The sequence below is a fragment of the Embiotoca jacksoni genome, unplaced genomic scaffold (assembly GCF_022577435.1).
Source record: "Embiotoca jacksoni isolate LCO1_2020_lvr unplaced genomic scaffold, fEmbJac1.0.p SCAF_2, whole genome shotgun sequence".
Taxonomy (NCBI): domain Eukaryota; kingdom Metazoa; phylum Chordata; class Actinopteri; family Embiotocidae; genus Embiotoca; species Embiotoca jacksoni.
The window spans coordinates 18,896,300-18,913,342 of NW_027185340.1; the positions used below are offsets into that span (position 1 = coordinate 18,896,300).

The 17,043-nt window shown below is 39.3% G+C and overlaps 1 protein-coding gene across 4 annotated transcripts; it reads right to left on the reverse strand.

The window, feature by feature from the left end:
• Positions 1 to 2,722: 2,722 nt before the first annotated feature.
• Positions 2,723 to 16,270, reverse strand: LOC138201419 (signal transducer and activator of transcription 4-like). Of its 4 annotated transcripts, none has more exons than XM_069154904.1 (24): positions 16,229 to 16,270; positions 15,931 to 16,104; positions 14,723 to 14,858; positions 11,589 to 11,687; positions 10,509 to 10,601; positions 10,350 to 10,428; positions 10,112 to 10,197; positions 9,853 to 10,004; positions 9,114 to 9,272; positions 8,406 to 8,498; positions 7,906 to 7,965; positions 7,766 to 7,786; positions 7,481 to 7,571; positions 7,296 to 7,340; positions 7,008 to 7,091; positions 6,817 to 6,915; positions 6,430 to 6,565; positions 6,214 to 6,266; positions 5,994 to 6,088; positions 5,532 to 5,668; positions 5,204 to 5,395; positions 4,536 to 4,581; positions 3,948 to 4,053; positions 2,723 to 3,192 (listed from the first exon to the last, which is right to left on the reverse strand). In XM_069154904.1, the coding sequence occupies exons 2-24, from the start codon at positions 16,056 to 16,058 to the stop codon at positions 3,169 to 3,171; spliced, it is 2,214 nt and encodes a 737-aa protein (XP_069011005.1). In that variant the 5' UTR covers positions 16,059 to 16,104; positions 16,229 to 16,270; the 3' UTR covers positions 2,723 to 3,168. The 4 variants fall into 4 exon arrangements, with proteins under 4 accessions (XP_069011005.1, XP_069011003.1, XP_069011004.1 ...); XM_069154902.1 differs by having other exon boundaries at positions 7,481 to 7,574; XM_069154903.1 differs by having other exon boundaries at positions 7,481 to 7,574; positions 15,931 to 16,107; positions 16,229 to 16,259.
• Between the last annotated feature and the right edge of the window lie 773 nt (positions 16,271 to 17,043).

A 17,043-nucleotide genomic window follows, 5' to 3' on the forward strand; every position in this document is an offset into this window, starting at 1 on the left:
CAATTAATCAATCAACCAGATTTTACATGTATACCACTTTTCATACAAACACAATGTAACACACACACACACACACACACACACACACACACACACACACACACACACACACACTATCACTGTGTGGATTTTACATTGAGGTATATACATTTCCTGTAGCCTCTCAGCTTGATCCTGACCCTCACAGCTTAATTCCCTGACCTTAACTTAACCCTTTAAGTCCCCAATTGGGGGGCCAGGGAGAAGACTTACCAAAACTATTATTAAAATATGGACATTTATACTGATATTTACACATCTGAACAAATCTCACAAGTGTTCCCTTTATTATTACAAATATATATTTTTTTTTTTTCAATTTTTCATTGTGGTTGCACAGATATGCTTTTTTTTTAATTATGGGTATGCAATTTTCGAGCAGAGGCCTATATGCGGTTATTACTTACTACTTACTTACCACTTTATGGTAAGGTGTGTTTCATGGTTGCTTTGAATGTCTATTTGCACTAAATTACATCTGAAGACAGCGGAAATGCCAACATAAAGGATGTTTTAATGAAGTAAGTCAAAGTTATTTAAAACTAATTTATTTCATTCATTCAGCAATTCGTTGATGGATTCGGTTTATCATTTTATCTTTATGTATTTGAAATGATATCTTTTTGTGTAGGCCATAGAACAAAACAAACAAAAAATCGATCCATTTTTTTTTTCTTTCATTACAAATAAACTGATGGCATAGCTTTTTCAATCCGGTGTTTTAACCGCATCCTCCACCTTCACTGCACTTTGATAAAAACACATTGCAGATTTTCAGGATTTCCGAATTAGCACGTAAACACACCGCCCACTCCACGCTCTCTAAAAATCACGTGATTCTCCGCAAACGCTGCACTAATTGTATCATCAAGCCGGTAACAAGCAGACACTTTACTTCCGTCCGCTTTCAGAATAAAAGCTTCTCAGTGCTGCAAAGTTTTTGTCTGGAGACGCTGACGTGCCTCTGGCAGGTCAGCTTTAACCTTGATTTACTGTGTGGATCAAAACACTGTGTAACAATGATGCATTTTTAATTGTTGATAGTAGTAATTAGGAAAAAAGGGACAGGGTTGCCACTGATGTGGACATAAAGCATCAAACTAATGTCAATATGATACATTACAATTTAAAAAGGACATGCTTAAATCGTCTTATATACAATACACACCTTACAGAGAAAATCCATCAAAAGGTGAAATATAACTAATTAAAAAAATAAAATGTCAAAGATTAATAATAAAAAAAAAGTGTGAAATCAAATTAATAATGAATATAGCCTACAGTTAAAAAAAATAATAAAAAAAAAAATCCAGTTTAACCACAAGACTTCTGTCAACACAGCTGACTCGTAATCAAGATCTTGACATCAAATGGAGGCTGTTGTCACGTCGGCCTGAAAGTTGTTGTCAGGAAGGACTCGAGGAACCGTCGATCCACATGTTGCATATTTCATCTCGCTTTACTCTGAATATGGAGAACCCATCTGAACAGCAAAAAAGGGAAACAACATTAGTGGAGCATCAGGAGAAAATTTACATGAGCCATAGAGTTTTCTGGAAAAAAGCATGGGCTCAGACTCTGCAGTAATTTACCCTTTTTTGCCTTTTTTTTTTTTCCCCCTTAAGGCAACCAATTAATCAATCAACCAGATTTTACATGTATACCACTTTTCATACAAACACAATGTAACACACACACACACACACACACACACACACACACACACACACACACACACACTATCACTGTGTGGATTTTACATTGAGGTATATACATTTCCTGTAGCCTCTCAGCTTGATCCTGACCCTCACAGCTTAATTCCCTGACCTTAACTTAACCCTTTAAGTCCCCAATTGGGGGGCCAGGGAGAAGACTTACCAAAACTATTATTAAAATATGGACATTTATACTGATATTTACACATCTGAACAAATCTCACAAGTGTTCCCTTTATTATTACAAATATATATTTATTTATTTTTTTCAATTTTTCATTGTGGTTGCACAGATATGCTTTTTTTTTTAATTATGGGTATGCAATTTTCGAGCAGAGGCCTATATGCGGTTATTACTTACTACTTACTTACCACTTTATGGTAAGGTGTGTTTCATGGTTGCTTTGAATGTCTATTTGCACTAAATTACATCTGAAGACAGCGGAAATGCCAACATGAAGGATGTTTTAATGAAGTAAGTCAAAGTTATTTAAAACTAATTTATTTCATTCATTCAGCAATTCGTTGATGGATTCGGTTTATCATTTTATCTTTATGTATTTGAAATGATATCTTTTTGTGTAGGCCATAGAACAAAACAAACAAAAAATCGATCCATTTTTTTTTTCTTTCATTACAAATAAACTGATGGCATAGCTTTTTCAATCCGGTGTTTTAACCGCATCCTCCACCTTCACTGCACTTTGATAAAAACACATTGCAGATTTTCAGGATTTCCGAATTAGCACGTAAACACACCGCCCACTCCACGCTCTCTAAAAATCACGTGATTCTCCGCAAACGCTGCACTAATTGTATCATCAAGCCGGTAACAAGCAGACACTTTACTTCCGTCCGCTTTCAGAATAAAAGCTTCTCAGTGCTGCAAAGTTTTTGTCTGGAGACGCTGACGTGCCTCTGGCAGGTCAGCTTTAACCTTGATTTACTGTGTGGATCAAAACACTGTGTAACAACGATGCATTTTTAATTGTTGATAGTAGTAATTAGGAAAAAAGGGACAGGGTTGCCACTGATGTGGACATAAAGCATCAAACTAATGTCAATATGATACATTACAATTTAAAAAGGACATGCTTAAATCGTCTTATATACAATACACGCCTTACAGAGAAAATCCATCAAAAGGTGAAATATAACTAATTAAAAAAATAAAATGTCAAAGATTAATAATAAAAAAAAAGTGTGAAATCAAATTAATAATGAATATAGCCTACAGTTAAAAAAAATAATTAAAAAAAAAAATCCAGTTTAACCACAAGACTTCTGTCAACACAGCTGACTCGTAATCAAGATCTTGACATCAAATGGAGGCTGTTGTCACGTCGGCCTGAAAGTTGTTGTCAGGAAGGACTCGAGGAACCGTCGATCCACATGTTGCATATTTCATCTCGCTTTACTCTGAATATGGAGAACCCATCTGAACAGCAAAAAAGGGAAACAACATTAGTGGAGCATCAGGAGAAAATTTACATGAGCCATAGAGTTTTCTGGAAAAAAGCATGGGCTCAGACTCTGCAGTAATTTACCCTTTTTTGCCTTTTTTTTTTTCCCCCTTAAGGCGCTTTAAGAAAAATAACCCACACAAGGTTAAGGCAGGTGTTAGTCTGTATTTCTTGTTATAGATCAGACCAGCAACAGGGCTTTACAAAGGGAAGACAACAGGACAATGTGAGTTATAATGCAGCTCGGTCCCTTAGCACAGTGCTATTGTTAGCCAGCATAGTATTTGTAGCGGGATTCAATTATGGCATGTCTTTGTGTCATTTACAAACAAATTTGACTGTTGTGGGTTTTGAATAGTTTGGTTTTGATGATACAGTCTGTGGCGAGTGTCACTTGTTTCCCCCCAAAAAGGGGCAGCGACATGTTGCAAGCCAAAGTTCCCTGATCTGTTGTCAATAAATCCCACCAATGTCTGACTCCCTCTCTCAGTACTGTTTGTGTTGCTCACCCATCCTGTTGAACTGATTGCTTTTTAAGATTTACATCAGATTAGGAATACATTGTTTAATAATAAAAACATTTTTAAAAGTTTATTTTCTAAATGACCCGGGTGCTGAAGTTTTTGTCAAATGTCACTTAAACAGAAGTTGATTTGCTGTTTTCTGCTGCCCACATGATATCCACTAACACATCAGCTCTATGGCCAAGATATTGGCAGCATAAACTTACGTCGTCCATGTCGAAGCACAGCTGTGCGTTGAGCATGTCGAACTCTCCGGGAGTCATCGGGGGCTCAGGAGACCGACAAGAAGGTGGAGGGATGTTTGCACTCTGACTGTAACAGCAATGGAAGGAAAGATAACACATTAGACAATGGAAATTAGTTTGAAATGTCATGTAGGGTTTAACATTTATTTAAAGGTCCAATTTCTTATTTAAATGATTTCCATTTCTTTTTTATTATACAACAGCGCTACCGCTGCTGTTGTATTGGACTCTTCAGCCTCTTCCGTTGTTTTGGTTTTCGCCCTGTGTACACGGTAAATACGACCCCGTTTGAGCGCAGCATTACTCCCAGTCTTACCCTCAGCTTTCTGTTCCTGACCTGCTTGAGTTTTGTGTTGTTGAAATGTTTTGGGATTTTGTGGTTTTTGAAGCAGAGCTCCCTTTTTGTTCTTTAGTTCTGCCTTATGTCAGGTTACAGCTGTAGGTGGGCGGGACGTAGTATCGTGTATATATATATATATATTTGTTAGTGCAAACTAAGTTGAGTACACGTTTTGTGTAGCATATAAATACCAAGTCAGAGAAACTCACCGCAGTTCTGAGATGGGGATCAGGGTTGAAGCTATGTATGGATAAACTGGAAATTCAACAGAGATTAGAGAGATTAGTGTTGTCGCTTATATTCTAGTCACAGAACAAAGATTCAAGCACGAAAAGACCCGCATTAATCAACCTCTAAATGAACAACCAGAGCGTGTAATACACCTGTCATTCCACTAGCCAATACAATAGTGTGTCAGTGTCATGTTTTGGCTCGCCTATAGATGTGAAAACCTCCCTTAGGTTTAGACAGCAAAAACAAACAAACAAAAAAACATGGTTAGGATAAGGAAATAAGTGTGGTTTGGGTTGAAATAATTAATTCTACGCAAGTATAGTTAGAATCACTACTTAACCTTGCATGTAGGTCCACACAGAAAGGTCCCAGCTGAGATTTGAACCCAGAACCTTCTTGCGGTGATTTAAATTAAATGCTTTTTGTATGTGGCTGACTTACATTACTAAAAAATAAACTTTCGGCTTTTGCTTTCTCACAGAATCAAACGCCAGTCGTTTGGGTCAAAGTTATGTGTTTGTACTTCGTCACGTGTCCCCCTTCTTCAACCCTGGTCATACATGTGTGTATTTGTACACAGTATCTTGTGATGGACTGATAGGTGATACTGGGCTGAAATGAAAGTACAGTTTTATTCTCTTGCCTTTGCTGGGCTGACTGTTGTAAAGCCGCCCGAAGGCCTCGTCTTTGGGGATGTCGGGGTAGAGGAACTTGAGCGGGTTTTTGGGGACAACCCCGTCCGAGATCACTTTGTAGTCTCGGATTATGTCGGCGAACGGCAGAGCGCTGAGCCGGCTTTTAGTGTACGGCTCCACAGAGTTGAACTTCACCTCGCCTGTAGTAAAAAGTCACTGTTAGCAAGAGATCAGGTAAAGAAAGCAATTCACAAAGCCTGTCTGGAAACACTACATGCTGTTTTTCATACAGCATAATTATTTAACTGGTGGAAATTATATTGAAAGAGACCTGACCATTGTCACCGTGCTGCACCCAGGTGAAGGTGATTCCCCCGAGGTGGCTCTCACTGAAGCGTAAGAGGAAGGTGCCAGGCTCTCTGTCCTTTAACAACGCGCGCTCCATCTCTTTACTCACAAAGCCCATGATGTAGCTGCATGACAAGACAAAAACAGCAGTTATCTTCTTCTGCTTTGACCCTCGTGTTTTTCTCCTTCACATTTTGACATTCAATCAGCTCTACGGTAACATCTTTTGTAAAATCGGAGGTTAATATTCTTTTGCACTTCCACTTACAAACCTACAAAACAGAAAAACTACTCCCACATCTGATCCAAGGTACATCGATTTACATGAGTGTGAATCTAGTGCCTCAAAACAGATTATTTTTGTGCAGTGATTTTGTAGTTATATCCTAAGAAGAGCAGATTTATTGGGACCGTTGTGATGGTGTGACATAAAGCTAGTGGCCGGCCTACTTCTCATTCCAGACTGGCAGAAGGTGCTTCTTGATGAGCTCCAGGATGGAGTCCAGCCACATCCAGAAACTGAAGGGCTTTCCCAGGATATTCTCCTTGACAAATGTGGAAAGAGATACAATGAGCACTTATTTGGCATTTGAATGATGAAATAAGGGAACACAAAATGCTTTTTAAATGGCCATACTGTGTAGTAGTGGTCATATTATTTAATGCTTACCTTAGAAAACTTAGACCAGGACACTTGATAGTCACTGCAGGAGGGATACTGACCTACAGAAACGTATACAAAATAATATAATGGCTTCACCAAAGTACCCAACACCCAGTCTCTTGAAAATAAAGTTTATTTTTCCACAATGTTTTTTTTTTCCTTTTTTCCTTTCCTTTATCTTAACTACCACTTCATAGTTGTAAAAGTAAACGGCAAACATACCGAAAAGCTTTTCTCCCAGCATGGTGAGCTGCTCTTTGTTGAGACCTAGACCAGCAAAAGTGGAGAACTGCCAGCTGAGGACCTCGGAGAGCTCGCTCCAGTTGGCCCGAGGTGGGTTCCCGAAGAACGCCAAGTTCTGAGGGGGAATAGGAAAGAGTAGAAAAAAGGGCGAGGCCAGGCAAATTTTATTATACAGCACCGTTCAGACATAAAGCAAAATAAAGTTCTTCACCGAGGCATAGCAACACATTAAAAACAAGAAAGCAGAACTGCATTTGAAAGACTGAACAAGGACGTTTAAAGTTATTTTTAGAGGCACAGAAGACATTAAGATTGAGTTTACGTATTTATTTACTGGAAAGCCAGTAAGGAAATAAGGACGCTCACCCGCGGCTCATCACTCAGGAAGTTATACCACATGACGGAGGCCCAGCCTCCAGCCAACTGGCTGACATTGGAGATCACCACCAGTGGCAGCGAACATGTCTGGATGAAAGATTTTTTTTTTTAAATCACATGCACTGTGAGCGAATAGCAGCAACAGAGATCAAAAGATCAAATAAAAATCTGCTGCTGACCTCCAGATCGATGGTGAGGCCCTGCACCGTGAAGCAAGCCTCAAAACTGAGAGAGTGAAGTTCTTCTGTCACAGAGAGCAGGCCCTGCAAAATACACAACGTACATAATTTATTAAGTCAGGGATCAATGGGAACATCAGCTTTAGAATGACATACAGACATTAATCGCAATGACGTAGTCAGACCCTTATTTACTGGATATCCAAATCCAGCTGAAATGGTTGGTGTTCAGAAGAGGTGCTAAAAAAGCACTTTGCTGCTACATTAATGGTCATCTATGTTTCTTACCTCATTCCCTTTTGTGCCATTGATATATTTCCTCTCTTTCAGCTGCTGTAACACAATAACTCAGTGTCAGTAAGTTTAAATATATATATTTTTTAAAACTGGTTCAGGTTCTTTGACGTAACCACTTAAGAAGTAGTTTAAATGTATGAGTTGGTCTCCGTAAGTGAGACTGAATGTTGTCTCACCAGGTGTCTGAACTCCACTGAGAGGCAGCCGTTTGAGTAGTCCTCAATGTCCATGACTTTAGTGTTGTTGGTCAGAATGAAAAACTGACGACTTCTGAGGAGAAAAAGAGGGAAAAGATTAAACAGCTTCATAGATTCGCCAAATTAAATCAGTATCTGTAGATTAGATAGAAATAATTTATTGGAGTAAAAGAGTTGCTCAATCGTGTCACTGCTGCACTGCTTTTATCTGCGCTAACATTAGACAGCAGCAGCACATCCTGTCTTGAGATTGTTTGTACTCACACTCTGCCAGGGGGGAGGTCCCTATAGAGAAACACAAAAACACAAATTTAATAAAAACTTTACTGCTCATGTAACATTACATACAGATAAACTGATTTTTTTTTATTTTTTTTTTTCCGGAATAAAAACAAAGATTGTACTTGTCAAATGTTGTTTTGACTTTCAGCTGATAGTCTACTTCTGGAAGTTTAACCAGGAGTCTGTGAGAAAACAGAAAGAGGACAAAAGGTCAATTAACTTCTCAATGAATTTAATTAATCATCATGACATGAAGGTTAACAAGGATCAAAAGTACAATGGAATGTCGGACAAGAAATTTATGTAAAATGCAAGTTGTACAAAATATAGAATATCACAAAGAAAAATCAAACATAATATCTAACATGCATATGAAAATGCAGATTTATATTTGAAAATTTAATTTATAAAAGTGCGCGTATGAAGCCGTATTGCACATTGGGAATGTAGTAGTCCTGGTTAAATAGCAGCAGTGATGGTTTGTGCATTTTCATGTCAGCATGAATTTATTTTTTCACCAGCGGACAATGAATAAAACCAACGCATATAAATACAAGCATGCACGAATAAAAAATGACAGACCGTAATGAAAAAGGCCAAACAGAGTAGAACGTCATGTCACCTGACTTTGGTGGTGAATTGTACTCCAGTCTTGATGATGAGGGGCCTGTGCGGGTGTGTCGGCATGCATGGCTGCTTCTCCACCACAAACGAGCTGAGAACAAACCACACCTCATACAGTTAACACGTTCATATCACTCGACAGCGCGTGCCTGTGAGGGACTCGTCCTTTTATTTATCACCTCTCTAAGGTGTTGTTAGCACTGCAAACAGAGGAGGAAGTCATTCATTTTATTTTTAATCTGAAAATAATTTCATCCTTGATTAGAAAATGGGCCTCAAAAAGTACTATTTCTGGGGGCGTGTCTGTTTGATTGACAGTCCAGTGGTGCAGTCAGATGTCCACTATCGGTGGGCGGGGTGTAGTGTCCTCTGGTTTCCAACCAAATCGAGTCAGATCCACCGTTCACTCGGCCCAAGTTCATACTTCTGGCTCCAAACCGCTCCGAACTAGCAAGATGGCCAAAATCCGAACTCGAGGCTTCATAACAGCCGTTCACAAACCAATGGGTGACGTCACCGTTGGTTGCCACTTGGTGCAAACACACGTGGTTATGATTAGGAAAAAAAAACCCTCCAAAAACACACTTTGTCACCTCTCAGACTCGAAACTATTATCCCGAATCTGTGACTTCATCTCGCCGTGTGTTTGCCGTGATACCGGCCTGACTGTAGCTACACACTGTGTCTCGTTGTGTTGTGCTCGTACCTCTTGGTCAGATGGTAGATGAGGTATTTAATTCGCTCTTCCATCTGAGGTTTCTGCAGCGGTATTGGATCACTCTCGTAGGTGACCTTCACCACCAGCTCCCCGAGTTTGTCCAGCTGACGCTTGATCTGGAAGAGGCTCTGAGCTGTCAGAGTAAACCTGAACGGGGAGAGAAGAGATGAAGATGAGAGGAAGGCAGGAGAGAAGAAGGCACGTAACTTCCATGAGAGCATCAATTCATTTTTCTAATCTGTCTTTTGTGGGTCCACTGACTTCATGGAAGTTCAACAATAGCCGAAGTACTCTTTTCTGACTTGATCTGATTGAAAACCTGAGGACTACACTCCGCCCACCAATAGCAGAAACCTGATTGCATCACAGGCCTGTCAATCAAATGGACACTGCCCCTTTTTGAGGCCTATTTTCTAATTGATGACGGAATTATTTTTAGAATGATCACCTGAAAACTAATAACTAAGAAGGAGGTACTTTAGCCATAATAACTGGAGAAATGTTTTTTATTAACTTTGTATTTCATGAGAAGTTGAATGGGAGTCTATGGAGACAGAGCATTTTTGGAGCCAACCTCTAGTGGCCCTCGGTGGTATTGCAATTTATGGCATTTCAGCCTTGGCCTCATTTTTCAGACCCGGAAGCTCCGTCCACTTTTATGATCGCAACACTTAGTTGCGGCTGCAACCTTGATTAATTATCTCAAACTTTGGATGAAGCTCAATACCAGCCCTGCAGCTGCTCCAGGCCGGTGAGCAGGGGACCACCGATGGCGGCGATCTGCTGCCGGCGCTTCCAGTCCTGCAGCTCAGGGTTGAGCTGAGAAGTCATCAGGTCGTCAATATCCTTGATCACAATGCTCATCTTTGACACAATCTCCTAACAAAGGTAAGAAAAGCAGGTGATGTTGGTTTAATGAGTGATTTGTACACACAGAACATATTTGTTCAAGTGTCAGAGCTTTGCATGATAACACTGATGCATACCTTCCTTTTGAAGTCGAGCCGGTTGAGCATTTCCTGCAGTCGTGGTACTTCCTGTTTCATCATGTCAGAGTTCTTGTCTGATGTTTCTGACACAGACAAACACACAACCACAAACACATATTTTATATAAAAAATACATCCTACATATTTTTATTCTGTTGTAGGCTCTGCAGCTTTTTGGGTTTGTGAGAAGAAACAACACTTTCAAATTAGTAAATGAGTTGGGTTTTTGTCTCACCTCGAGACTGTAGGGTCTTGTAGCGGAAATCAAAGTCTTCCTGCATGTCCTCGATGTATTTCACAGCCTGGTCCATCAACTAGAGACAGACATCTCATTAAGGTCACTTTATCTGTCTTTGTTTTAATCTGTCACAGAAGGTCGAAGTGTTTCAATTACCTGCACGTTGTTCCTGATGATCCCGACTCTGTTGTCCATGTTCTTCTGCCTCTCGAAGGCCACAGAGTTCTGCAGTGATTTCTCCAGTGGACCCTGAAGAAAATCTTTTATGTCATTTTTATTAATCAGGACACAGTGTATCTAAAATAACCTGTTTTTAATCTGTAATCCAGGCTTTAGTGTTGAATTCTCAGCACTTCTGATTTAACAAATAAACAGAACTTTATTATCATAACAAACTAAATGTCATGATGGAGCTCCAGTCTGTGTGCACGAAGAGAATATAAAAATTTATATTTTGCAAAGTGAAACCACTTCTATTTTTCCATGGCTTAAACCCGCAATAACACATTTTTTGGCCGCTCAGCAGACGCTGTAGAACAACATGTACATATTGAGGCTAAAACGCAACAAGTGAGAGCGAACACAAACAAGAAGGATGTGAAGTGTAAAACCGAAACAATTAGTTGAAGATGCCGTGTACAGAACCTTTCTGTGTGGAGTTTGCCTGTTCGCCCTGCGCCTGTGTCGGTTTTCTCCGGCTCCTTTCCACCGTTCAAAGACATGCGTTTAATTCAGTTCAATTTAATTTAATTTATATAGTGCCAAATCACAACACAGGTTATTTCATGGCACTTAACACATTAAAGTCCTTACAGCAGAACTTTACAGCATTATGCAGAGAAACCCAACAATACAACAATTAACACATAAACTAGGAGGGAAAAAACTCCAACAGAGGGAAGGAGAAACTCCCTTTTAACAGGAGGAAATCTCCGACAGAGCCAAGCTCAGAGTTTTAGATTAATTAGTGATTCTAAATTGTAAATTGTGTAATTTTGTGTTGGAGCATCTTTGCAGCAGCCTCAACATCAATAGAACTGCCATCCTTTTTGTGGTTATGATGACACCTGAACGTTTACCGGAAGTATTTTGTCTTCCAATATTGTTTCTCTGGAATAGAGTGGAGCGGTTGGGAGTGTGGGGGTGTCGAGCTGTCTTCCTGGTTCTGCCACTCATTTACCAGCAGCAGCAAAAAGGGACTTTCCCTTCGAGACGAGACGAGAAGAGACAACAAACCTGTTCCTGCGTGCAGGCGCTGGAGAGAATACGCTGCTCCTCCCTGAGGCAAGTGGAGATGACTCTGGCCATGACGGTGGGATTGGTCAAGTATTTCACCTGGAGACACACACACACACACACACACACACACACACACGTTACAAAAACACCTGAGCAACACAGATAAAGAATTTCGTAAACACTCTGGTTAATGGTTAATGTTTTGCCTTCAACTGCCTGTAGGCCATAGCCATAAAAGCAGGGTTGGGCTGCTTAGTTTCCACTTCTTGCATATCTTGTCAGCAGACGATAAGGAATTAGTGCTCACGGAGATTTGGCAACACAAGTCTTTTCAGAGACGGGAGTCTTTACTGGAAGTGCTTTATTCAATCAGGTTTAACCAGTCTCCAAAGTTATCCGTGCGCAACGACAGAGTAAATGTAATCACAGAAACTTGGAGTACCACCAGTTTTTTTGTTTTTTTCTATAGCCTGTAACGTAACTTTTAATTAAATATTGGAGAACATTCCGAGGGTGTAATCCCCATTTGTAATGGAAATAAATTGCACAATCAAAATAAAGGTGAGGTTATCTGCCCCCTCTTGAAGGACACTAATTTAGAAGATGATTTATTTTTAAAGTAATGCACTTAATTCCTGGAATGTATGTTAAACTATACAGGCCTGTCAATCAAACAGACCCTCCACCAAAAACAACTTTTTGAGGCCTAATATCTAATTAATGACGGATTATTTTCAGGTGGATCGCCAGAAAAACTAATAAGAAGGAGCGACTTTAGGTAAGAACACCAAAATAGCTCGTGGAAAAAAATTATTGACTTTGTATTTCATGAGAGAAGTTCAATGGGAGTCTAAGAAGCCAGAGGCTTTTTAGACCCAACCCCTAGTGGCCGATGGTGGTATTGTGTTTTTAATGTTGGCCTCATTTTTCAGACCTGGAAGCTACGTGCACTTTTATATACAATCTATGACTTATTATGGGTCAAATTCCCCAAAAATGATAAATCCTATTCCCATGATGTATCTCTTCATTAGTTCCTCCCTACGTGCCAAATGTCTTTTAAACTCTATGTTGGCAGTCTGTCATAAATTTGACATCCTTAGGCTGAGTTAACCCTGCTAACATCACTATGACATCATCTGGGTTAGTTTTTCAGGGCTGATAAACAGGTCTGATCACCGTTTTATGTTCCTGCAGCAACAAAGCACTGAAACAAGCAGCTGCACTTCCTCTTCGGCCCATTCAAAAGCCCACTTAAAAAAAATAAGAAAGATTCTGCTGAGGGAAAAAGGAAAGTTTTTCTCTCGCCTCCAGTTTTCATCAGCATCATTGCCAGAACAATGACTGTGGATGCATAAACACACACCTACACACTCACTTTCATTGCCGCAACAATGATGCACCGACAAACACCCTTTTAGTCGACTCGTATTAGTCAGCAAAAATTTAACCTGGAAACGTTTTTGGTGCTTATTTCTTACTGCTGTGGTTGTTATGCAACAGATATAATTTGTCTTCAAACCAAATAGTCTTGAGTTACAAATTTAACTCCCACATGACAACAACAACAACAACAACAGCAACAAGCCACAAACACCTCTGACTACTGCAGAGGAATAACTGCTTCCTCTGAGAGGTTTTGACTTCGACACAATTGGGCACACAGGAAACAGCCGTATGAGGCTGGCGGGTCGGTTCTGCAAAAGTAGACGTCCTTTCCAGAATAAAAGTTGCGGTGGGGCTCGAGGCATGAACGTGAACATGCCTCGCCCTCAGCTGAACATCCTGTGCAGCTCTTCAGCCAAACTTTCGAGAGTTTATTTCAAGAAAAGGTTAAAAAAGAGTATTCCTACCCAATAGATTTATAATTTATAGAAATATGAAACTCCAGAAAGTCATATTTGGTTGGTCTTGACTCACATCTTTCGATATTTTAACAGTAAAAAGAGTAGCAGTGACTCACAGCAGACAAACGGAAACCAGTGACATATTTCCAGCGATTCCTAGTTTGAGAGTATATCAACATTATATTTTACTTCCCTTTCACCTCCAATACATACACAATACACTCTGAACCACCATGAAACTACTTCTCCTTATTGTACATGTTTTAAACACAACTGCTGCAAGGGATGACAAGTTCTACTGCAATGAAGCACATAACTTTTAATTTTTTAAATTTTTTTAATAACAACATTTTTTAAATTGTTAAATAACGGCAGACATTTCCTCGAAGACCACTATATATCAACATGGCTTACTGTAATGTGTAGTTACAGACTTCTGTACAGACAGAAACACAAATGTTAGTCAAATAGTCAGATATAGAGAAACATATGGGGTTCCATTTTTTTCCCAAAAATATGGTACTGCCTTTTAAATCCAGATGTATCATCATTTTTTTCTGCCATCAACTTCTGAGTCCAAACAATCTAGTGTACATGTCTTATTTTATATTTTACTGTCTTGATTTGACTAAAACACAACAATTCCTCATCTATCTACCACCTATCTATCTAACTTTGGCACAAATGGAACCTCATAGATTCTGAGAGTCGGTGCTTGTTGTTGTTGCTGTTGTGGGACTTTTGTCTTTCTTTCCCTAAAGTATTGCACAGACTTGGAATCTATGTTACACTGTACACCCGATTTAAAACCTTTTTTGTATTTTTTTTTTAATGTTTTCAGTGTTATATTTTAACTTTCACCAAAGTCCTATATGCTTATTGTCTAAGCATGTCATATCTCCCCTCCCCCACATTCAACATTTCAGATTAAATCTCTCCTGTTTCCTTGTAATGACGTATCAATAGATATGTAAGTAACGCATGCTGTAACACTCCTTTGTGTACGCTGCTGTTTCCATATACACACTGTTTTCTCATACACAAAACATTGCAGTTCAAGTTGTTTGTGTTGATTATGGTGTACTGGATAAGCATATCAAATAATAAATCTAACTATCAGCTTTTATGATTTTTGTGGGTACATCATTGCCATCAGTGGGACAAATACAGAACACAAATAGGAAGTGATTATGTGGCAACGGTCAACCTTTAAGCACTGCTGCCCAAAATGCTGCAGAAAAGGAATTTAATAGGACATGAAGGGATGAAAGGACGGAAACTCACCTGTAGCTGCTGTTGTATGATTTTCATATTGTGTCTTTGCAGAAAGTTCAGCTCCTGCAAGCGCACCTTCTCCAGCTGGGACAGGAGGTTGGTGAACAGCACCGACGCCATCGACTCGTCGTTAACCGCCGTGTCCCTGAAAAACACACAGTTTAGGAGAATTCCAGCAAAACCCACAAAGAAGAAGAAGGTGGCTGGTATTAAGCTTACAAACCAAAGGATAAAGTAATTATCGCTTTGTAGTGTAACTTTTGAAGCATAAATTCCACTAGCAAAGTCTAATGGCTGCTTCGATGTAGGCCAACTGTCGTCTGAAATACACCAATTGATTTATTTCTGGCCACTTGGGGACAGCAAAACATACGAAAACAAAACAAACAAAGAGAAAACACCTGGTTACTCCCATTTAGTCTCATTGTAGCTAGTTCGCTCGCTAGTTACTAACTTTATTTGTCTGCTGCTTGTTGCAGGGCGTTTAGCCTTCAACTGGTTTCTGAGGGCTTTTTCACTGAAAACAGCTTCCTGCAGGAAATAAGGTCGATGGCAGGAAAGTTGTGGGCTGAAAAACCAAAACAATGAGCTGACAGACATTAAAACGCTCTGTAAGGAGAATTTCAGAGGAAGGTGATGTCTCTCTGTGGGTTTGTTTCAAACAAGAGCACCCTTTTGATCCATTGTAAACGACTAAATGAAAAGCAAACATGTCAAACCAGCGATTTAGATCAAATCCAGTGAAAGGTGAAGTCTGAGTGTTTTTGTTCTTTGGCTGTTAGTTCTTACAGATGTTTCTTACAGATTGACAGTGGTGGAAAAAGTATTTCAGGTCCTTTACTTCAGTAGAAGTAGGCTACTAATACCACACAGTGAAAATACTCAACTATAAGTTAAAATTCTGCAGTTAAATAACATGAAAATACTCAAGTAAAGTATCTTTAATTTGTCAGTACAGTAGGAAATGTAAATTCCACCACTAGAGATGGACATGAAGAGACACCAGACCAAATTACAAAACACATTTTTCTTCTACTATATCAATAGTTCTGAATGTATTTATTTTCAATCTTTTGAGACATCGCTGATACCTGCCCACACTAAAAAAAAATGTCTTTCACTGTAATTGCCTCTCCCACAGCGGCAGGGTTACGGACAGGTAATAATGTAAGCTTCGTTTTTATGTCAGCCACCTGCCCCCAACACACAGGATTTACCAGTCCTGAGACTCTATCCAGCTGGCCAGGCCCTGCCGGATGTCCATGGGGAAGTTATCATCGTACAGATAGTCCACATGTTCCAGGAGTCTGATCTCCAGCTGCTGAATCTGCTTCCACTGACTCATGCTGCGGTGCGTAAAGACGCCACGAGACACCTGTTATCTCCAAAGACTGCTTAAAGGGGGAAGAAAACAAAACAAACAACAGTGTTAGTTATGATCTATAATCAATCCATTTTTATTTATTGTAGTAATTTCTGTGATAAATAAATGCTGTTTTCCCTCTTATTTGTTACCTGAGATGTTGCTGCGCTGCTCCTCCGTCAGCCTCATTCACCATGTGCACTTGTTTCTCTCTGACTTTCGTTTTTAAGTGACAGTCCAGGAAGCGACCTCATTTACTCTCAGACGCAGACAGGTATCAGGAAACCCCCTCACCTCTTTCCTCTCATATTTAACAGAGATTTTCGTGCAAGTTTCATCACATTCTTTCTCCTGTTGATGTCTACAAATGAAATCCCCAAAAAACAGAATAAAAACTGGGATCGTTGAAGGCAGAAGTAAAACTTTAATTCAACTGACAGAAGTGGAGGAAGTATTTGGATACTTTACTTGAGTAAAAGTACCAATACAGCAAAGTAAAAATACTTAATTACAAGTAAAATCCTACTTAAATAAAAGTGCAGAAGTATTAGCAGCGAAATGTGGATAAAGCATTAAGTCAGTAAAATGGTTTATATTGTTTGATTATATATTTGATAATATATGACATCATTAGATTATTAGCGTCATAGTGTGAGCAGCCTGTTACTGTTGTAGCTGCTGCAGGTGGAGCTGGTTCAAACTACTTTATAATCAGTTTTATATCCAGAGACAGCAGATAAATGTGAAGGGTCATCCAATGATTACTGAAGAAGGAAAGAAGAAAAAACAAGTGGTGAAGAAGTTTTGGACTTTTTCTTTCATCTTTTATTTTTGCTCAGATGTTGGATCATTTGTACATTTATTGAAATGAAACCATGTGAGAAGTTCAAGGGAAACATTGCTCTTTGGTAAAGCTGTTAACAATTCAAACATTTGAAATGTGACCCACATACAGCTGTTTGTAAGA